The 23,106-nt window shown below is 35.6% G+C and overlaps 2 protein-coding genes across 14 annotated transcripts in view; one reads left to right on the top strand and one right to left on the bottom strand.

Moving 5' to 3' along the window:
• The first annotated feature begins 1,857 nt into the window (after nucleotides 1-1,857).
• Nucleotides 1,858-13,402, top strand: LOC129238451 (odorant receptor 2a-like). The gene is made up of 4 exons (XM_054873475.1): nucleotides 1,858-1,904; nucleotides 7,157-7,768; nucleotides 7,844-8,204; nucleotides 13,037-13,402. Exons 1-4 carry the CDS (start codon nucleotides 1,858-1,860, stop codon nucleotides 13,085-13,087), a joined length of 1,071 nt encoding a protein of 356 aa, XP_054729450.1. The 3' UTR covers nucleotides 13,088-13,402.
• Nucleotides 13,403-14,618: 1,216 nt separating this feature from the next.
• Nucleotides 14,619-23,106, bottom strand: part of LOC129237262 (DNA-binding protein Ewg) — a 29,867-nt gene continuing 21,379 nt past the window's right edge. For 8 of the 13 annotated variants that reach the window (XM_054871886.1, XM_054871889.1, XM_054871891.1 and 5 more), the window contains one exon: nucleotides 20,040-21,471. In XM_054871886.1, coding sequence (XP_054727861.1) covers nucleotides 20,447-21,471 — 1,025 coding nt within the window. In that variant the 3' untranslated portion in view covers nucleotides 20,040-20,446. Of the gene's footprint in view, nucleotides 18,260-20,039; nucleotides 21,472-23,106 lie in introns of those variants that run through there. The other 5 variants (XM_054871894.1, XM_054871898.1, XM_054871896.1 and 2 more) reach the window with 2 other exon arrangements.

The raw sequence follows: 23,106 nt of genomic DNA, 5'->3' as shown, positions 1-23,106 counted from the left end.
TTAAAAATGGAACAGTACAGTGCAGTACAATGGACTTAATATTGTCTGAGTACTCTACTATACTTGTTAGTTTGTCCCGACAAAAAAAAACACAAAAAACAAAAAAACAAAAAAATATGAGTTCAAACATTTTTGGTCAAAATTTAAAATCAAAGCTCAAAAAATTAAACATTTTTCTATTTGAAAGTGCTGTATTTGGGCACGAGAGCTTTTCTTAATGATTTTTTAATTATCAATTTTTTATACAACAAAAATTTTTTGTTCCTGCCCAATTTACTTCGAAGTTAATCCGTTCCCAACAGAGAATTGGTCACTAATTGTCTGTCCGGCAGGACGCATTCATGCGGATATCGAAGAACCAATGCATGTTACAAGTTATGGCTTTAATGAACCGATAGTAAGATGTATCCAATCCACCTGATTTTTATACTAATTTTATTGAACCTAAAATTTTTAGAATTTTTAATTAATCATTCATCCTCAGTCTGTAAGGGTTTAACTGTTTAATAGACTATAAAACTGAATGAATTAAATAAAAAAGCGCAATTTGCAATTGCTGCAGTCGCAATTTGGAGACCCTCGCTTTCAGGGGCGTTTCTTTTTCTGGCTCGGGAGTTCTTACTCAAACTCCCAGGACTCATGGAATATCCACTTCATCCCGTTGCTTGTAATGTGAGTCACTAAACTTTCCGACACCTCTTAATATGCTTGTTTCGAAAAACACGTATAAATCTCAAACTAAAAGTGCTACCGGACTCGACCGAAATTAATAAAAACTTCTCCTCTTTCCACATATAGATCGGAGACGCTCGAGGCATCTTCAGAGGTTAACAAAATTCCAGCTATCGAATTTTGTGGGCGCCCTTACAGAACACTGTCCTTCAAGTCCTTTAAGCGTCAGCTGTATAGAGTACTGTACCACCACCTTCCTTTATAGCTGCTCTGCTCTCGTGTGGCTAAGATTTAAGCATCTTGGCTCTCATTTCTTTGCTGTTTTTAAACAGTGAATTAGTTAACCACGTTGGCAAATGTTTGTTCATTGCACACTTTCAACTGTCGCGTAGTGTACTTATTGCCCGATTATTGCACCAAGGTCGCATATAATCAGAAACAAAAATTACTCTAAAGCATTATTCTTATTAGACATATTTATTGAATACAGCAACAAACGGAGGCGAGACGAGTTGTTGCTGCCCTCGATTACTCTACATGACAAATTGATAAGGATAAAAGTAAATATTTAGTTTGTTCAAGTAAAGTATAAATACAATTCAAGGTAGGTGTGTAGGGCAAGCGAGGGCTGGTTAGTTTTTTCAATCACACCTTTTGTCATTGACAGCTTTTTCACGCTAAACAAAGATTGGCATCATACCAGCGATACGAAATGGATCGCTTATTCCTTGAACAACATTTTCAAATATGGAAAACTCACTTCCAAAGCGGGTATACAAACTATTCGAATTTAGTAAGTTATTGCACTCGAACTACTACATCAACCCCGCCTTTTCTACATAAATTTGCGAATGACAATTTAGCCTCTTCTCGTATTCGTCCAGCCCGTGCATTCGTTATATGGGGGAAGGTATAAGGAATATAAAATGCTTCTCTACAAAAATAATCAAAATTAAAAAAAAAAAAATAGTCAAAATTCGTCAAAATGTCATCGGGTGTAGATCATTACTCTCCATTTATTTTTCATCAAAACTCCCATTTTTTATTTTCTTATTACGAGTATTATATTATTATTATTATTTTTTTTTTTTGATGATTGATTGACGATTGATTTTTTTGATTAATTACTCTGATAATTCTGCTGCAGCATAAATAATTAATGATCTCCAATTATCAACTTATTGAATGGTTCAAATGGAAAGCCAACATCTGGAAATCACATTGGGATGTAAAGTAAGTAATTATGTATTTATGTACATTTACATATAAATAAATGCTTAAATACATACATACATATGTATACACATGACTATTAGGCGACAGACATTTCCTAGTGGAATGGGTTGGTGCGTGACTGCAATTCGAGAGTACGTAGGCTCCAATCTCCGTGTATGAACAGCAAATAGTAGAAAAAGTTCTTTTTAATAGCGGTCGCCCCTCGGTAAACAATGGCAAACCTCCAAATGAAATTCTGTCATGAAAAAGCTCCTCATAAGAACCATTTGTCGTTCGGAGTTGACTTAAAACTGTAGATCCCTCCATTTGTGGTATAAAATTTATTTATTTAACACCACAAACTGTCAAGGGTGTTTTCAAATAAACCAACAAATTTTCGGTATTATTATTTTATGCCTAAAAACTACACTTTTAATTATTTGTAATTTCAGTAATTTTTTACATTTTTTTTCCTTGTTCATCCTCTCGGGAGCATAGGGCCTCGACAAGACTTGTCTTGCGTTGGTTTCGTTAATCTATTTGATTTCTGACAAGGTAGGTCATTAGCCTGCCGCTCTACCCCTCTACATATGTGCGTGTAAATATTTTTACTTTTTTACTTCTCACTTATACAAGGCATTCCTGTTAAATAACGACACTGATTCTGCTATAGAAGCGCGCAAAATAACCTTAAGCAAAGTGAAAATCACTTTTTAGTTGCATATTCATAGCCAATATCGAAAAAATTGGTAATCTGGTTCCATCTGGCACTTCCACTATCTACCGGTAGGTTACGATGATTGCCGCTCTCAATGAGAGTATAAAGCGGCCCACTTATAACTGGAAACCCATTACAGTAACCCCTTCTTGGACTAGAGTCTCTCCATCATTCTCTAATAAACAATAAATATTGCGGATGGTTGCGGATTCAAGTCTGCCAGACATCTAAATAAGTAAGAATTTAAGCAGCGAAGTCGCGTTCTGATAAGTAGCAGGGGAAGTATTCTTCCCTTCCTTCTCATTCCTGCAGTTGCGTCAGAAATAATTAGAGCGAGACTCCATACGCTTCCCAGGTATTCCATTAGGCAGTGATAATACCAATTACTATATTAATGAAAGGTAGGTGGGCAGATTTGACTGATTTAACATCAATTCTCTTCCCAGTTAGCTCATCCATGAAGTATATTGCAGGAATATAATATATCTGTTACCAGGGACCCAGTCTACATTCAATTGCTACTTTGAAGTAAATATAGAGATTTTACGGCTGCCTCACTGTCAAACGAAATAATGATCCCTTTATAAGATCTCTGTGAAAAAATGATTTTCAAATCAAAATTACGAATCAGTGTTCCAGAAAAGTTTCTAAGTGTCCCAACCTGAATTCGGAATTCGCCATATATTATATATCCATGAAGAGAAGATTCAGCTTCGAGAGTCTTGATGGGTATAGATGGTACTGCTCTTATGATAAGCATGGGTGCTGCTCTTTGCAGTTTGCCCTTGAATAACATTGTTTTTTAACAATTCACCCCTAGCTGGGAAATGCTTTCCAGATGCCGTTAGTGCATAAAAACTCAATGTAAGGATTAGAAAAAATAACCCAAATTGTAAAATGTCCTAGGTAAAGCCGCATTGTTTTTCAAATGTGAAAGTCCCATCGAAATCGATTTATCTGTTGCGGAAAATTAAGTTTTCATAAATAGTCTTAGTAGATTTCTACATCATCTATGTACAACTATTTTTAATAATATCTTCAATCTACACTTATGACAGTCCTACAGTTTTATTATGGCATAGGAGATATTAAATAGTCAGAGCCGAAGGGTGAACCTGCAATATACGCCAATTAAAGAAGGGTCAATCTTCTTAATATTGCACATACGGTTCTATCAAGCGTAGTGAGTGAATGACGAATTCCCACCATCTATGGACTGATTAGACCTTATCAATTTGGTTTTAGACCTGGTAAATCAACCATCAACCAGGTATTCACAGTCAACCAAAACTTGGAAAAGATCCGTGGGAAGAGACTCGAAGCACACCACCTCTTTGTCGATTTCAATGCCGCGTAAAGAGTATCCAGTTACTAATGTACGCCAATCTTATCGACACCATCGACCTTAACAATAGCTCTGTTAGCTCTGTTTAATCCAATCTAGTTAAGGTAACGAAACGTGTAGGTCTAGGGGTAAAGGCATTTCCAAGACAAAACGAAATAGATTCTGCCATCACACAAAAAGTCAAGGCTTTCCCGCCTTAACAACCTCGTCACCGTTGACAGTTATAAATGTGATAAAGTAGAGGACTTCGTCTACTTAAAAACAAGCATCAATACGATTTATAACAACTTCAGTATTGAAATCCAATGGCATTGAACTCCTCTTGCCAACAAGTGCCACTTTAGACTGAGCAGGCAATTGAGTAGTAAAATCCCCTCTTAGCGTACTAAAAAAATGCTCTATATAAATAGTATGTCCGTCATCATATTCGTCCTAGTATACCATACGACGGCCCTTGGAAAGGTCGAGAGAATTATTCTGAAGAGGATTTATGATCCTTTGCAACTTAACGATGGCGCTGAATGGATGAGCTCTATAAGCTGTACGCAGACATGGGCATAGTGCAGAAGATTAAGATTCTGCGGCTCCACTGGTTAGATCATATCGTACGAATAGGCACAGACACTCTGGCTCTGACAGTATTGGAAACGATGACTGAGGGTGTTAGCAATGGGAGAGAAGAGCCTCCACTGCGAAGGATGAACCAAGTGGAGAAGGACCTGGCGTTGATTAGCACGTGAAATAATCGACTGGTGCGATTTGTTGAACTATATCGTTTAAGGGGGTATATGGGTTTCGTTGGTTCAAAAAAAAGATTTCTTTTTTTTTGCTTATTAATTTGTACAACATCTCAGAAATATTATCCTAAATTTTCAAGTCGATCCGAGCAATAAATTCAGAGATACAGCCTTTGGAATGTGTGCGCTCCAAGCCACTTTTATTGTTACTCAAAACTTTAAACGCGTTTTTCTCGGAACCGTATTTTCAAAGTCGGTTGTCAAATGTTCTCGAAAACTACTCTACCGATCTTGATGAAATTTTACACAGGTGTTCGAAATACAATTTACTCGTGCTTGAACGAAGGATTTTGTTTTTTTTTTTTCAATTACAACTATTTAAGAAAAACAAAATGTCAAGCAAATTTGAACGAAATTTCCATTTTTTTGGAAAAATGTCTGTTAAAATTCCAATTTTTACTTTTTTTCTTTCCTTCGTTCAAGCACGAGTTTATGGTCCAAACTAAAACACTTATTTTTTTCATTTTTGATGAGCCTGTCAGGAGTTATGCTGACAACGCGGACGCACCTTTTTTTCGAGGGGTCCCCGGAAATGACGTCACAATGGAAGAGTTTTAAGTTTTTTTTTTGAAAATTTCAGAAATTATTTTCTAAATATGTATCTATAAGACATAGAAAAAAAAAATATTGAAAATAGGCCTTTTTTTACCCGACGAAACCCATGTAACCCCTTAAGCGGTTAATATACCAATAAAAGAGAGAAGATAATAGGATTTTCTATTATTTAAAAATATGGAAAAAATGGAGCCGCAATATCACAATGGCTTCTTTATCCAATGTGTACAATATTCACTGCTGAAGCCTTGGCAATCGAACTAGCCGTTGAGTATGCAAAGAAAAACAATGGGAAATATATGATTTGTTCTGACAGCAAATCATGCATCACAGCAATCAAATCACCGTCTAATTTGAACAAAATTATTTCATCGATTAGAAATTCAGTTGTGGCAGCACCAAACAAAATCAAACTAATGTGGATACCCGGTCATGCTGGAATCTCAGGAAATGAAGCAGCTGATACGGCTGCTAAAAATGTCAACAAATCTCCTACACTTATGCTTAAAGTTATAAGCAAAACGGACTTGTTTAACGCCATAAATAAAGAAAACCGTAATGTCGATTTAGCAGACTGGACAACGCAAGGACATCACTATTACAGACTAAATCCGAACAGACTAACGCCATCCTATCCGGTGAGTCTGACCCTAATTTTTTGAAGCCGTATACTCGTCTAAGACTGGGTCATACAATTTTTACCCACTCACACCTTCTAACCAGAAAAAGTCAGTCCTGCTGCCCTTTGTGCGGCGGTCCAAACACAGTGGAGCACTTGATTAACCAAAGTCCAGTAACGAAGGAATACGAAACCGCTGACAACATTAACCTAAGTAGAGCATTATCTACACCTAGCTATGACAATATCGTGACAATATACAATTTCTTAAGGAACCAGGATATCTTAAATTTAATTTAGCGCAGATTAAAGTATTATTTTATTTTATTCTTCTATAACAATAACCGCTTAATTTTAATCAGTATAATTTTTTGCATTTCACTTCATCCCACTGTATTTACGGGACTTAAATAAATTAACAATTTTTCTATTAAAAAGACGACTGAAAGCCTCGTAGCTTGTGTCGCTTTTCTTATTTTACACTGTAATTTATTATTGCATAATTTGTTATAAATAAATAAATAAATAAATAAAAATAATAATAATATTTTAAAAGCGTCCGTTTTGTATATTCTCAGCAATTCTCTTTCCTAAACTGTCACGGTAAGCAATTTGAGGGCATTCATTGCTACTCCAGCTATGTACATACATATATATTCGCTAGTGAACCTATTGTGACACCTTTTTCATGCGTTTACATGCCTGGGAAATTTTGTACAATGATACCCACACAATCAGCAAATTTCTACAATTCCACTTTCAGAATTAACTTCAAACAATTATAGAACTTATAAAAAATTACTTTTAAGAAGTAATTTTTCGAATCATTTTTCGCTTGAATGTTTGTCACCAATCCAAGGACAGATACATACATATATACAGGGAACTGCCAGTGTTGCAACAAATTGCCAAAGTAATTTACAGCCATGAAAATTTCCATACTATAGACATGGGTTTATATGGATATCTCACTTACATATACACTAACATTTTCATGCAGCCATATATAAAGAGCTGGGCTATGCCTACCGTTATCAGTTGAAATCTGCGCGTAGACTTTTAAAATTTCTTGTGATGTCAACGTTAAGAGTAAATAGCTGGGATGCTTTCAAGTATCATTGGCGTGTTTGGGACTTAAGCGGCTTCCGTGGACCGAAGAGGCAATCGCCTTGGTATATTCCCCACCTGCTGTATGCAATTATTGTAACAATACTTTTCCCGATTTTTTATCCCATCTCCTTTGCCGTGGAGAGTATACTTGCAGATAATCTAAACGACTTCTGTGAAGTTGTCTACGTGGCCATGTCCGACGTAACACTCAGTGTGAAGTTTCTCACCTTATTCCTCGTACGTAAGCAATTGTTGGAATTAGCAGCTATACTGAAGCGCTTGGACAACAGTGCCAAGACCAAAGAAGAAATCACTGTTCTACAGGAAGGCATTGATGCATCTAAAAAATGTTTCCTCATAGTTTTGCGACTATTTTATTCTGCTTTTGTCACCAGTCATTTGGTGGTGATTTTCTCTGCCGAAAGACGTCTAATGTATCCTGCTTGGTTTCCGCTTGACTACAAAGCGTCATGGACTAATTTTTGTATTGTATATGGCTATCAAATGATTGGCTTTTTAGTGCAGTGTACGCAAGCTTGCTCAGTGGACACATACCCGCTGGCATATATCCGTGTCCTTACCGCACACATGCGCGCGCTCTCTATACGCATTCAACGAATCGGATTCAATACTAATAGCAGTGATTCTCCAGAGAATATGCATCTGACAAAGGATGAAATGGAACGCAATTACGCTGAGCTCGTCTCTTGCATTAAGGATCACAAAACGATTATCGAGTACTCCATTTTCCCATACAAATATAGCGCACAATGAATTTTCTTTACGTTTTATATTTTATATTCACTTTTTAGGTTATTTTCAACTATACAAAAGACCATCTCAGGCACATCTCTGATTCAATTCGTTGGCACTGGCGCCTCACAATGCAGCATAGGCGTTTATATGCTCTACGTTGGCTTCAATCCCTCGATTATGTTGAATATGACTATCTTCTTCGTAGCTGTGACATTAGAAACACTAATCCTCTGCTATTGTGGTGATCTCTTTTGTCAGGAATGCGTGGAACTATCAAAAGCCATCTACAATTGCAATTGGACAGTTCAAAGCAGCGAATTTAAGAAGGCATTGCGTATTTTTCTCTTTCATTCGCAAAGGGAGAGTGTTTTGAAGGCCGGCAACTTGGTACCTGTAAATTTACAAACTTTTTTAATGGTGAGTTAGTTACATATATATGTGTGTACTTGGTTGTTCAATAAGTTTTGTGATTCGATAAGACAAACAGAATTTTATGAATTGAAATACACTTTATTAATCAGCATAGTCTCCCAGAACTTCAGTACACTTATTCTAACGAGATTCCAATTTATGAATTCCACCCCTGAATTAAGAATCTGGAAGGGCTGCAAAATATGCTTTCTCAGCTGTTATGGCCTCATCATGGATGTCAAACGCATTCCACGCATAAATTTTTTCAAGCCTGAAAACAGATAGAAGTCGCTGGGTGCCAAATTGGGGTGATGACGGTGGATGCTCCAACAATTCGGAATTTAATTCATCGCGGCGAATTGTCCTGATGAAAAATAATTTTTTTCTTTTGCAAACTAGGTATTTTTCACGAATTTTTTTCCTCAGCTGGTCTAAAAGGTTACAATAATATTCAGAAATTATTGTTTTGCCAGTTTGCAAGTAATTCACAAAAAAATTCCTTTCGCATCCCAAACAACTGACGCTAACACATTCTTAACCGATTTCTGGAAACGAACTCGTTTTGGAGCCAAACAACCACTCGTAAGCTCTTGTTTTTATTTAGGATCATGGTGATAGACCCAAATCTCATCCATAGTGATGAATCGATGCACAAAATCCACTTTATCTTTCGAAAACGCTCTAAATGTTAATGAAAAAATCGCATTCGAATGAGTTTTTGTTTCATTGTTAGCGAATGCGACATCCATTGCGTATACTAAAACCCAGCTTTCTAAATCTCAGTACTTCAGTCAAAATATTGCTTACACTGCCCATTAAGATGGGCAATCTTTCGGTCACTCGACGTTTGTCTAATACGATATCCTGTTTTTTTCTACAATTTCTGGTGGTGTTGCTGTTTTTATTGTATATTACGCTTTTGTGCTGATATCACCAAGAAAAGTTGCACGCTATAGTAAACTTCAGAATTCAATGATCTGCTATATATTGTGTCATAAAATTTGAACACATTGGGGTCCAAGGCAAGTATGGGAAGTTAATTTCGCAATTTACAGATAAAAGACTCAGAAAATGTTTGTTGCTTTTTTTGTTAATTTGAAAGTTCGAGCCAAGAAGCGCAGTGAGATTTGGATACTCCTAAAACACTTAGGCTGAAAAGCCCATTGTATTTAAAGCTCTGAAAAGTGAAACGGTAGATAGTCAAGGAGGAAAGGAGAGAAGTAACAGAAAGATAAAAGAAAGATAAAGATAAGATATTAATAGATTTAGTTAGTTATTTTCACGATGTCTTTCATAATTTGCAAAACGAGTGAAATGTACTTAGCTCTGGGATCTTAAACAACGGTGAAGTGAATCCGAGTATGCAGTATTCCTTATAATTTCAGGAAATTATGTTTAGTAGAAACAAGGTTCTGACGTTTTTGCGAACTGGATGATGAAACTGCAGAGCACATCTGCAGCAAATATGCAGCTTTCGCAAGAGAAAGGCGCATACACCTTGATTGTGTGACGCTAAGTCCATTTGAGATACGGAACAAAGAGCCGAAGGAGGTACTATAATTCATCAGAATCCTCCAATTATAGGCTGGCGGTCAAGGACAATAGACCACAGTGGTGGATTATGGTTTGATACCTCCATTTCTTGCTTTGTGAACAACTAGAGGTTATTTGGTAATTTTTATAAGGACTGATTCTACTTTACAAGGAAGTTGTATTAAATATTGTTTTAAGAGTGGAATGCAGCAGAAAATGTTGGTAATACTGTAAACGTATTTAGAAAAAAAATAGCTTCTTGGGGCATTGACCTCGCATTTCATCTTTGATGTTCAGGAACAAAAAGAAATCAGTAGGTGTCAAATGAAAGCTGTAAGGAAGATCACCCATTAATTTGATTTTTTGAAACTCTCTTAAGTGAGCCAATACGTGAGAACTCATAGTGTCTTGGCGGTTGGTTTTCCTTAATTTTCCGAAAACGTCTGACAACAAATGATTGTGTCCACGCAGAATTGGCTGTTTTAAGTTTCTTTAGTGGTACAGTTGATACGTCTAGGTTTTCCGAAAAAACGGGCCACCATTTACCTTGAGGTGTTTCTTCCACGAACATTTTTTGTTGAATTCAGCTCACCTTGGAATACCTGTGTTGTTTCGATTCCTGTGTTGTTTCTGGCTCAAATGTAGAGATCCAAGACTCGTCACCTGTTATGATGTCATAGACGTACTTCGAACTACCGCGGCTGCATTTCTCCAACATTCCTGTACACCAATCGACAGGAGCCCTTTTTTGTGAAATTGTCAAATTATGCGGTATCTAACAAGAAAAATTGCTCTTGGTGACCAAATGTTCATGTAATATTGAACTAATGCCCAAAGATGCAGCACCATAAAAGAAATTAGTTTGGTCCTTCTAAAAATCCGAGAAATGGTTTTTTTATTATAATGGTTATTTGATATCCGATTTTGTAATGAATTTTGAAGTACTTGAGATTGACAAACCAAAAGGGATATCTTAGCGGAGTACAAATCTGCAAAAAAGACCCAACTATGTAAAAATGACCTCGACACTCAAAAGGAAATAAGAAGCAAATATAGAAATACTCAAAACTAAAACAATGGCATACTGTTTTTGAAAATTAGAAGGCCTTAAAAAATCATATTAATTTAACAAAAGAGCGTCAAACAAATTGAAAAAAAGATTGAGTAATTCATATACGGGGATCGCTTGAGAAGTCCGCGCAAAGTCAGAGATGTGGCATTACTGGCGCGTATCGAAATTATGTTTAGTTAGTAGCATCTCTCGGAAAAACACATACCCAATTTCAGCCAGAGCGGTATATTTTTTTTTTTTGTCATTCGTTTGAATCGGAAAAGTCGAGTGATTTTCCTTTTCCAACACGACATTGCAGCAGATAGCGCTTCAGCAGTTGTGGTCGCAAAATTAATATAAATAGAGTTCCATCTTCAACCACTATTCTCCAGGCTTGGCTCCCGCGGATCCATTTCATTACTATTTGTTCCCCAATTTGAAGAAATGGCTGGCGAGAAAAAGATTTTATTCAAACGAGGAGGGGATTGCTGAAATGAATGGCTATTTTGCAAGCTTCGACAAAAATTAAGTCGAGAAATGAAAAAATGTTTATCTCAAACAATTAAGTAGTTTTTTATTTTTGCACGGACTTTAAAAAAAAAAAACATTTTTAAAAGGAGCAAAAAAAAAATTTATGGTGTCGAAATCCTCTTAACATAAGCATTAAATATAGGGGTGGACTAAAAAATAGAAAAATATTACAATTACAAATAATATGATAAAGAGAAAGCCAAGTTATTACATGCCAAAATTTAGAAAAAGCCTTGAGGCTTCCACGATAGCTGGCTGGATTGGAAACTTTAAAAAGAGGCATGCCTAAAAATTTACGGAGAAAAATGATCAAATAAGAATGACTACATCAAACCAATTTTTGGACAATTTTAGCAAAACAGTTATGGATTTAAGTTTGACAAAAGATCAAATATACAATGCCGATAAGTTTGCCTAAATTTGGAAGATCATAGTTCATAAAACTCTGTTGTTTAAAAAGAAATAAAAGAGCTTAGATAACCTTAGCTTTATTTGAAAAAAAAGGCTCAGTACTTGCGACATGCTTGGAGTTCCGCAGGGTGGTGTCCTTTCAGCCTTGCTTTTTAACCTCTATGTTTCGCCAGTCGCTAGAGGTGGTCTCCCTGGTCTCCTATGCCGACGACTGCACGATAATAGCGTTGGGCAATGACATTGATGCCCTGTGCGCCCAAGTAAACGACGCGAGAACCCTAAAGTTTCCCCACGAAGCCCACGGCGACCCTCTTCACCACCTGGACAAAGGAGATCAACTGCAACTTAAGGTAAAAGTTGACGACACACTAATACCGACTGTTAATAACTCCAAAATCTTGGGAGTTACCTTCGATAGTTTGGTCTCCTTCTCAGCGGATGCAACCGCTATTGCCACTAAAGTCCGAAATCGCAACAATATCCTCAAATCGCTTTAAAGTAATACGCCGGCCGGTTTTAAACTATGCTGCGCCTGTCTTGGTCACATGGAACCAGTGATTCACAGTGGACGAAGCTACAAACTTGTCAAAACACTGCCATTAGGACTGCGGCAGGATGACTTTTGATATCCCCACTTCAACATCTACACGACGAGACACATATGCTCCCTGTAAAGGAGTATAATAAACTATTCAGCAAGCAGTTCTTGTTAGGGTGTTACCGCAGGTCTTACCCATGCAGACCCTGCTTGAGTCTTAGCCGCCTCCCAGGCACGTCAAGAGGCATCTCCTAAATTACGCGAGCGAAATCTAGGACAAAACGGACAGACAATTACTGGATCGGTCAGTATACAGACAGACAATTAATCACAATTCGTGATCGAAGCCCAACCATCACCCATTGCAGACGAAGAGCTCCACCTTCTCCGAGAGTCCCGCGTAACCTTGGCACAATTACGTTCTGGATACCTATCCAGAATTGACCCCGACATACTACACATATGTCCGGCATGTAAAGGCAATCTGCACGACACTAACCACCTTTTCACATGCCCCTCTCTCTCTCTGGACCCAAACTGTCGAAACAGCAAGTTTCCTGGGCCTACCGTTAGATGAGTTAGATGAAAATAACTGGTTATTTACACTACACTGTCAGAGCATAATTAACTGTTACAACAACAACAACAACCTCGAAACTTGCACCGAGCCCGGTTTTCATTACGTGCGGGAATCGAGTTTCTACTGTAATACAATACACTACAACACATTGAAAAAACCTTTTTAAATACCACATTTTTTTATTATTATTTCAGGCTATGAAGTCCTCTTACTCCATGTTCACACTGCTAAGCAGCTTCAAATAGGAATTGAAATACATTTTTAATATGAGGAAATTAGGTGGTAAATATTTTGAATTTGTTTCATTTTATTTGAGACCTTTTTTATAAAATCTATTTCGTTCACATTATATGCTTAAGCATATTCACTAAGCTTAATAAATATGGTACATGAATACTATTCTACTTATAGATTTAAATACAAATTAGCGATTTCTTTTGTTAGAAATAAGGAATTTCATTGTTGCACATAATTTTGTAACTATAAAAAATGACTAGTTTCGTGTTATACTGTAATTACTGGCATATAGTAAATAATGTAATACATAGTTTTCAATTAGATTAAATGTAATTAATTTTATTTAGATTTATTTAATATTAATTTAATTTTTGCAATAAAATAAATAAAAAAAATTGTTTATATAATTAGAATAAGTAAAAAATAAAAATATGTAGCACATCGAGTTGACTAGAAATGATTACCGAATTTGCACAAATTTAAAATTATTTTTAAGTCCACAGTTTCTGACACTCAGTTACATAAATTTTATTTATACATGTGTGTATGTGTATAAATATAAATACACACATTTTTAACTGCATTTTCAGAAAGGTATATTTTAAGTATTTTGTATTATGCACTTAACTACATTTTATTTTTTGAGTACATGATTTTTTGGGTAAATATTTACATCATAATTTATTTAAAATTGCATATTTATGCTTATATGTATATGTATGGTATATACTTATAAATTGGCAACTATATTTAGGATTTTAATTTAAATAAATACACTAGGGTGGTCCAAAAATGCATGGGAAAATATGTATATTAAAATTTTTATGCTGCCGCCCCCCATAATGGTAAAGAATGAAAAATAAAAAGACCCGTATTTTTTTTTTTTGTAATCAGACCATATTTAATGGTGCCGCCGGGGCTTTGAAATATCCCATGTATTTTGCATGGGAAAAAAATACTTTTTCGTAGATTTCATGTAAAAACCTGGAAAATGAATATATTTTAACCGGACACCTCAGTTTCTCTTCATAATTGGTCAGGGAATACCAACCAATTATGAAATAATTAATTTTTTTGTATTAACTATTTTTTATAGAACCCCAAAAAGCCCCCATAAAACGAAAATCTAAGAAAGAATCGAAAAACAATATTTTATATTACTTTTATGAAAATAGTTAATACAAAAAAAATTAATTATTTCATAATTGGTTGTTATTCCCTGACCAATTATGAAGAGAAACTGAGTTATCCGGTTAAAATATATTCATTTTCCAGGTTTTTACATGAAATCTACGAAAAAGTATTTTTTTCCCATGCAAAATACATGGGATATTTCAAAGCCCCGGCGGCACCATTAAATATGGTCTGATTAAAAAAAAAAAAATACGGGTCTTTTTATTTTTCATTCTTTACTATTTTGGGGGGCGGCAGCATACAAATTTTTTTTGGACCACCCTAAAATACACGTATTGCAAAACGAATATTTCTCAAATTTTAATTATTGTATTTAAAGGATTAAGTTTCATTTTTTCTTATTCTTTTTATTTTTGTTTAATTTTAATGGTGAAAAATGTATGACAAATAGTTTCTTTCAAAACTTATTATCCATTTTGTATGCATACATACATATCACTGATAGCAACAGTCAATGCATGCGCCGCATGTATGTAAGCAATTTTAAATATAACCCTACTTTTCGAGTATCATCCATGGCATTACTTTGTGTTACTAGTTGAACGGATTTCTAGCATAGCTTGCTCTAGGTGTACTTTCGAAGTATTATGAGGCTATCACTGAACAATATTATCAAACACCTACCATCTGCAATAAATAACTTTAAAATATTCGAGAGCAGAATTTTCCGTTTTCTTGAACCGCTAACAAAAGAGGACTATAGATTGTAGACCAACAAAAAAAAAGATAAAAACAAAATAAAGAACCCAGAGCCTATGAACATAAAAGGTATTCCAGAGAGTGGCAAGCAAAGTCGACTTCAGAAGTAATGCTTTTGACAGTTCTAATACGAAAACCTATCAAAACTTCTGTTTGTAAGACATACACGTTGTTGTTGTAGTAGCATAAACAATCTCCTTGGGCGGATATAAATCCGGGTCGTTCCGGTTATGTAGAACCGGCAGTCGTGGGAACATACGCGTCAAACTCTTTTGCTTTATTGGTTTGGCGTATAAAATATGAATGTATGTATGTATGTGTGTAAAGAATGTACAGGGAAAAAAAGCTAGTCGATTGTGTTTACTCATCGCTTGTATAAATAAAAAATAAGTATAGATATTCATAGTGTTTGTTGTCTATATTAATTTGACGTATTCACTTTTTCTAACTTCTACATACATAATCTTCGCTTCGGTTCGGTCTTCGGTCTTCGGTTAAGTGTGAGCTTGCAAAAACTGTAAATTGTCCGAAAAGTGCGGTAACTTAGGGGTTAAAAATGTTTAACTAAACCTTGTCAGTGGAACGAAGGCCTGAAAGTGCAAGAAAGAGAGGATTTATGTCGCAGTCAAAAGCCAAAGAAAGGTGTCATTATCTCAAAAAAGCTGACCTTGCACTTCGAGATGGCGCAAAATAGGTATATATGTCGAATGTTCAAGAAGTGCGCAAAGGTGAAGGTTTACACACAGTCCAGCATGAAAATTATACAGTCAATACATTCTGTCAAAAAATTGTTCATTTAAAAAGCGCACGTTACACATAGGTATGTCTATCCTGTGTAGCGTCGCAGAGTTTGAGCTTGATTTGTCAATTAACTTGTTTTTGACATTTAATTATATCAGTCAACCGCAGCTGTGCTCTGCGATTTTCACTATGAATAAAAATATCGAACACAGAATTTGTCTTAAATTTTGTGTCTTCAACGGGAATTCGTGTGCCCAATCGTTGAAAATGCAGAAAGCCTATGGCAAGTGTGCTTTATCAAAAACACGGGTCTACGAGTGGTATAAGGCTTTTGCAGAGTGCCGAGAAGTCGTGAAAGATTTGCCCCGATCTGGTCGCCCATCAACACCTTCAATGGATGAAAACGTCGACAAGGTCAAGGAAATGGTACTGGAAAAGCATCACTTAAGTTTGAGCTACGAAGCTCGTGAATTTAGCGTGTCTCACGAATCAATTCGCAACATTTACACCATCGATTGGGCATGAGACGCGTGGCTACTCGATTCGTTCCGAGTTGATTTCTTTCAAAAACTTCATCGGAAGAAGGTAGCTGAAGACATGCTTGAGCAAGTGAATTCAGAACCAATGAAACGTGGGTATATGTCAACAGGTGGCTGAATGGTGCTAGCCAAATAAGCCGAAACCCAAAAAACCACGTCAAAGTCGGTCAAAAGTGAAAGTCATGCTACTCAGTTCTCTTTGATTATCATGATATTGTTCACTCGGAATTTATTCCAAATGGTCCTACGGTAAATAAAGAATATTATCTGGAAGTTATGCCACATTTGAGAGAGAATTTGCATAGGAAACGGCCCAATTTGTGGAAAAAAACGATAACGCATCGTCTCAGAAGGCTCATATTGTGAACGCGTTTTTGACCAAAAACTCGACAAATATCATCAAACAACCACCGGATTTACCCCCTGGGACCTTTTCTTTTTTCGAAAACTTAAATTGCTCCTCCGCGGACGCCGCTTTGAGTCGAGAGAGGCCCTTAACGAGAATTCGCTGAAGGAGCTAAAGAAAATCTCTTCAAACGCGTTTAAAAGGTGGTTTGGTGACTGGACTAATCGTTGGCATATGTGTATGGCTTCGAATGGAGCCTATTTGAAGGCGACAAAATCAATTTTGATGATTAAACAATTATTTTGAGTTTTATTAAACAATTCTCGGTACTTTTTTGACAGAATGTACAGCCATAAATATGGCTGTGTTGTTAAGGGCGATGAAACATACGCCAAAGTAGACTTTAAGCAGATTCGGGGAGCTGAGTTTTATACTGCAACAAAGAGAGGAGTTACAAGTGCCTTTAAGCTAAAAATGTTGGACAAGTGGCCTAAGAAATGTTTGGTTTGACAAGCAATCTGCCAGTGTGGTATGAAAACAACGTTAAGGCCCAGTTCTTTGCCTAGTCCGATCTAGCTTCATATCATCATTGTCGTCTTTCTATGAAGTGGTATGAAAATCACGGGGTAAATATTGTTCAAAAGCACCACAACCCACCAAACTGTCCACAATTGCAACCCATTGGAAAATGTTGGCCAATTATTTAAAAACAATGCTAAAAATGAAAAAAGAAACTAAAAATGAGCAGCAGTTGAAAAATAATAGGCAGAGAACGGCAGATACCGTAACAAAAACTATTGTCCATCGCCTGATTAGAGAAGTTAAATCTTACAAAGATGCTTGTAGGTTAGGTTAGGTTTGTAACAAAGGTAATTGATATGAGTTTTTTGTTTAACAAAATGCGCTTAATAAAGAAGAAAATAAAATATAAATCGTTTCGAAAGCTTGTACAAATTTGATGTTATAACGGCTTTCGCCCGACTAATATTTTTCCTGTCCATTCTTTATGATAAAAAGTATGCAAACAAATATATTTTAAGACGAAGCAGACTGCCAGACAGTGAATTAGAAAATCCAATACCTATTTGATTAAGCTAAAAAATAGTGCGTTGATATTTGTGATTTTTGTTTTGTTAAAAATCAAAAAACAGAGCAAATATAAAAATCGAAAATAAAATATGCATGTATATATGTATGTAAATATAATACTACCTTTCAGGTACATTCAATTAGCTTATACATATGTATGTATACACCTATGCAAGTACGATCTATTAAAAAAATAATAATAATAATCGCCTTTATATCGCATTTTTTTCAGTACAAAGAATGAACTTATTAAAGCATTTGTAAGTGTATAAAAATAAACGTATTTCAGCACATAAAAAAAAACAACAAATATATTATAAGTTAAGTTTAAATTCTTTTTCTTTGCCTATCAGTATTTTGACTTGGTAAGTAACTTATTGCTCCATTATTATGGTATCCTCAGCCTTGACATTGCCGCCGGTTATAGCTTCCATTGCCTTGCTTAGGAGTGTGGCGTCCTTGAGACTCACGACTTGTAGCACTTGCGGTTCGGTGCCTGGCGCACCCTGTATCAACATCTGTTGCATGCCGGGCGAAACCGTTATGGTTTCTAACTGATCGCCATTTTCCACCTGCAAGATAAATTAAAAAATTCTTTTAAATTAGAATGCAAATTGTAGCACAACAATAAATAGGTACGTTCGAATGCTGTTATAATTCCTAGACAGAAAGGCATTATCAAGCGGCGTGTAACGCTTTTCCTTCTGTAATAATGAAATTTTTAAACTTCATATTTATAGACGAGCTCCACAAAAACAAAATATTTCATTTAGGTAGGTAGGTAGGTAGGGTGGTTGTCATAAGACACACTTAGACCTTCTGCAGGCCCATTATGATATTTAGGTAGGGAACTGTAAATAAAAAAATAAAAAACGCAATGAACAAAAAATCAAATAAAAAGCAACTACAAAACTTACTTTAACCATTTTTTCGCTAAAAAAAAAATTAAGAAAATTATAATTCCATAAGGAAAACAAATACAAAAGTTGTCAGGATTATGTGTGACATTTATTGCAATTCAAATCAAATATTTTGGTATTAGCTATATATATTTACAATGATCAAGAAAAAAATAATAATAATATGATTACAATAAATTACAATCATAATTCGAACTATGTAAGTAAACAAAAATATTTTAATTTTCAAACCGAAAATAATTATTATTACTTGTAGACAGGCATAGCCATTTTCTAAATATTTGCTTAAAACAAAACAATCAAATTGGAAATGAAACAAAACAATAATGGTGTAATATAATATAAATTCATTAAAAATTTGCACAATTCGCTATTCTAAATAAATGTGTCGAGAATGGGATACCAACACGTTTCATGATTTAAAGTCGCGCAAAACGACAAAAAATAAATAAAATTTGTATACAATTGCACTTAAAGTAGGTCGTTAAGAGCTTGCAACCAATGGGTAATGGATTATAGTAGTTTCTAATTAAAGGGGGAAAACTTTAACAAAGAACTTTGAAGGTGTGAACTATTCACTATACATAGTTTTATGTAAATAATCGAAATAAAATCATGGCAAAAAAAATCGTGCGCTTAGATATGAATAATTTAATTGTAGCTCTCTATTATTTGTATCCAGAAATCATTCAAAGAAATAAACTTCGCTCTCTATTTTTACCCGATTTTAAATTGTTTTTTTTTTCAAAATGTTGACTATTTTGATTACAAAGCTCAACGACCTAAATTTTTCTAACATTTGTGCTGTTGGAAAACATATTTAAAATATGGCATACACATATATGTGTGTGTGTATACATCTATGCGTGTGTAGAATATAATTATAAACTAAATAATTAATTTTTGGTTTTGTTTCGCATTAGCAAGTGGGCTCTTTGATGATCAATTCGTTATTTTAATTTTATGTTATTTTTATGCTAGGAACATTTCGAATTCTTCATTTCAATGTGGGTTCGTTACATCAACTTTGGTTATCAATTAAAAATTAAACGTAAACACTTTACGTAAAACAACTTAACATAAAAATCTACCAATTGGATTAATATGAGTGTATAAGTATATGTGTGTATACATATACTTACAAGCATATGTATATGTATACATTACAATATAATAAACTATAATTAGAAAAAAAAACGAAAATTTGCAAATAAATTTATGAAATGCGAAATTTATGTATAATTACAAATGTAAATTAAATTGAACTACATTGTAAACAAGCAAAAATATAATTAACAAACAAAATTAAACAACAATGGCAAGTACGGTTCACAAACATTAAAATTAGAAGTGAATTATTTAAGACCGATTTCAGATTTCTCATATTCATAGCGAATTTCAAATTTCGAATTTCAAATTGCTATATTTCGCCAACTAGTGAAATTCATGCGCTATGTTTCACATTTCACATTCAAAGGCACTTAACGGTTAACTTTATTATCCACTGTCCATCATTTTATATCAACGTTAAATTTATACATTTTTATGTGCGTCTATTCAGCGTTTGTAATTTGGTTATTATAATATATATATATATGTATATATATGTTATATGTATGTTGACTAGATACAAATTGTATGCTTTTTTCTTTGTATGCCTGCAAACACTTGAAAAACACCGTTGGGTTGTAAGTGTATGAAATGTGGGGTGCATTTGGCTAAGTTATGCAACTACAATAACTAATTGCATTTATGTAACTACAGCGTGTGTGTGCGTGTGTTTGTTTCTTTCTTATTCTACTCCTCTCTCTCTCTCTCTCTCTTTCTCTCTAACTCTTATTAGTTCTCTAAATTTTCTATTTTTATAATTTTTCTAGGCACTCCCGAAGTGCCTGTATTTGCCTCTGAGCCTCTTCCATCACCAGCACCAGCTCCAGCATCCGCTGCAATTTCACTCACACTGCTTGTTGCCTGTCTGATTGCTTCACAGTCTATAAATTCTATATTTGACGGTGGTATCGTTTCGCCGTTAGAGTTACCATTATTTTCGAGTTTAACGGGCAGCACTTTGCCGAAAGTTTGTTTACGGCGCTTGTGTATGGCCCTCTTACCCATCGTCGAAGTGGCTGGTGTTTTAGTGAATTTTTTGTTCACCACATCTCTATCTCCAGTCGACCCTACTCCGGCAGTGTCATTGCCACTGGCACTTGCACTACCGGTTGCTACGGAAACACCAGATGTGGCTACCATAATTGGCAATGACAGAGGCACTACAGCAGCTGCTGTAGTTATATTCCCGAATTTATTGTTATTATTAGTATTGATAGAGTTGTTGTTGTTTATGGCGGCAAAGCTAGCGGCATTGATGAATATTTTCGCTGCAGTTGGGATGGCCTGCAATTGTTGTTGGTGTTGTTGTTGCCGTTGTTGATGCGCGTGCTGGTGGTGCTGGTTGTGATTGTGGTCGGCGCGGCTGCTTTGACTAGATGTATTATTACTTAAATTAGGTTGATTAAATATTTGGCAACTTGTCGCATTATTATTGGCTATATTTGTTTGGCTTTGATTTACAGTCGTTGGCAAGGCTGCAGTTGGAGCTGTTGCAATTAAGCGCGCACCCAGCCCACCCGGCGCTGCTGTTAAAGTGTAACACTGATAGTGATTTCTACTATTGTTGGTATTATTGGTGTTGTTATTGTTGCTTCTACTATTGCTACTATTAGCATGGGAATCTACCTGCATTGGAGTGATGCACACTGTGCCGTCACCATTCGTGTGAATCTGTTGTATGTTGGCCATCATGGATTGGTACATGGAAGCGGAAACTGGTACTGTTATCATATTGCTCACCGATACGGGATAACCTGTACAAAAATATAAAATAAATGTAAAATTATAGTTGAATGTTTTATTTATGCATTTATATGAATATCAACAATAGTAGGATATAGAAGTGGATGTGTTTGAAATGCTCCAAACGAGGCACAATAAATTAATGTTTTCACGGAAAAAAATATTCTTCTTAACTTAATTAATTTTTAACACTACTTTTAACTGCTTCCTGGTTGATCTTGTTATTGTAGCAGCTAAGTAATCTCTGCCTAGGGCTGAAAAACGTGGAAGCTCTAGGGAAGATGTTGTTAACTGCCTCCTGGTTCGTCAGTTTGTTGGTAATTACCTAAGTGAATCGGAGAAGATTGACTACTTAAGCAAGTGGAAGTTTGATGGAGCGAATACTGTAAATACTGGCTGCGCCAGCTAAACGCTGAATAACTTTGTCATTTACCAACCGGTCGACATCAACATACATGTTTTCGATACGTCAATTCAGTACAATTTCAACCATGGATCGCTTTACACTGAAACAAAGCGCTGAAATAGTGACGCTATACATCGAAAATAGTCGTTCTATTGTTCTAACTCAACGCGCATATCGCAAAAAGTATCGCGGCAAACAGGCACCGTCTGACAATACTATTCGTCGTTTGGGGTCGAATTTTTTTGAGCACAGGACAGTAGGAGATCGTCAACATGCCGTTCATCAACGACCAAGACGTTCCAATGAACTTGTTGAAGCAGTGAGAGAGAGTGTTGCCCAGAGCCAACAGTGTCGTATCGTCGACGCGCTCAGCATTTTGGCGTCAGTAAAACCACAATGTGGCGCATTTTAAAGGATGATTTAAATTTCTTTCCGCATAAGGTGCAATTGACACAAAGAATATTGCCGACAGACCATTGATGGCACTTGGAATACAGCCAAACAGTCGCTCGAATTGTTGACACTGAACCCAATTGTTGGAAGCAAATTTTAATGACTACAAATAATGAGCTTAAGGCAAACATTCGTGCCGAAATCGCCGCTATAAAACCCGAAATGCTTGACAAGGTGATGACAAATGCAGAAAAAATATCACAGTTTGTGATTGCTAATAAAGGTGGCCACGTTATTGATATTCTATTGAAAAATAGTTTTAATAAATTGTAAATAACCAAACCAAATAAAAATACCTCACTTATACAAATCAGTTGTTTTTTCAGTAAGTAGTCTAGTAGGTACAGTGTACTCTCTATTAAGCGAACACCTAAGGGATTGACAAATTTGTCCGCTTATGGGAAAACTGTTAAATAAGATAATAATATGTTATGGGAGAGTTAACGTGCTATGGGAGGGTTGTCCGCTCAAGAGAATAAAAAATTTAAAAAAATTCTTAAGCATCTGTGGTATGTACTGAGGTGTCCGTTAGGAGAGAGTACACAGTACTTGGACCATGACGTTTTTACAATCATGGAAATATTCGACCGGTTCTCTATTTCTCTTCCGAATGAACTTCAATGTATGGTAATTGTCATAAATTGTCAATGAAATTCACTCAAAAATTAGAATTCATTAGAGTTTGCTGGCAATGGTATGGAAATTCACTTGGAGGTGAATTACAAAGCCTGCCCGATTATTAGATTTCGAGAAACACGGTCGACATAAAGCTTAACAAGATATATTT

The sequence above is a fragment of the Anastrepha obliqua genome, chromosome 2, assembly GCF_027943255.1.
Source record: "Anastrepha obliqua isolate idAnaObli1 chromosome 2, idAnaObli1_1.0, whole genome shotgun sequence".
Classification (NCBI taxonomy): Eukaryota; Metazoa; Arthropoda; class Insecta; order Diptera; family Tephritidae; genus Anastrepha; species Anastrepha obliqua.
The sequence above is the reverse complement of the archived record's forward strand: the minus strand, read 5'-3'. Positions and strand labels throughout refer to the sequence as shown.

What these genes read in the sequence shown, in the direction of transcription:
- LOC129238451 (XM_054873475.1), top strand. Translation starts at nt 1,858, where the DNA reads ATGGTTCAAATGGAAAGCCAACATCTGGAAATCACATTGGGATGTAA. An exon ending in GATCACAAAACGATTATCGA is followed by an intron (nt 7,769 to 7,843) that starts GTACTCCATTTT and finishes TTCACTTTTTAG; the next exon opens with GTTATTTTCAACTATACAAA. An exon ending in ATTTACAAACTTTTTTAATG is followed by an intron (nt 8,205 to 13,036) that starts GTGAGTTAGTTA and finishes TTATTATTTCAG; the next exon opens with GCTATGAAGTCCTCTTACTC.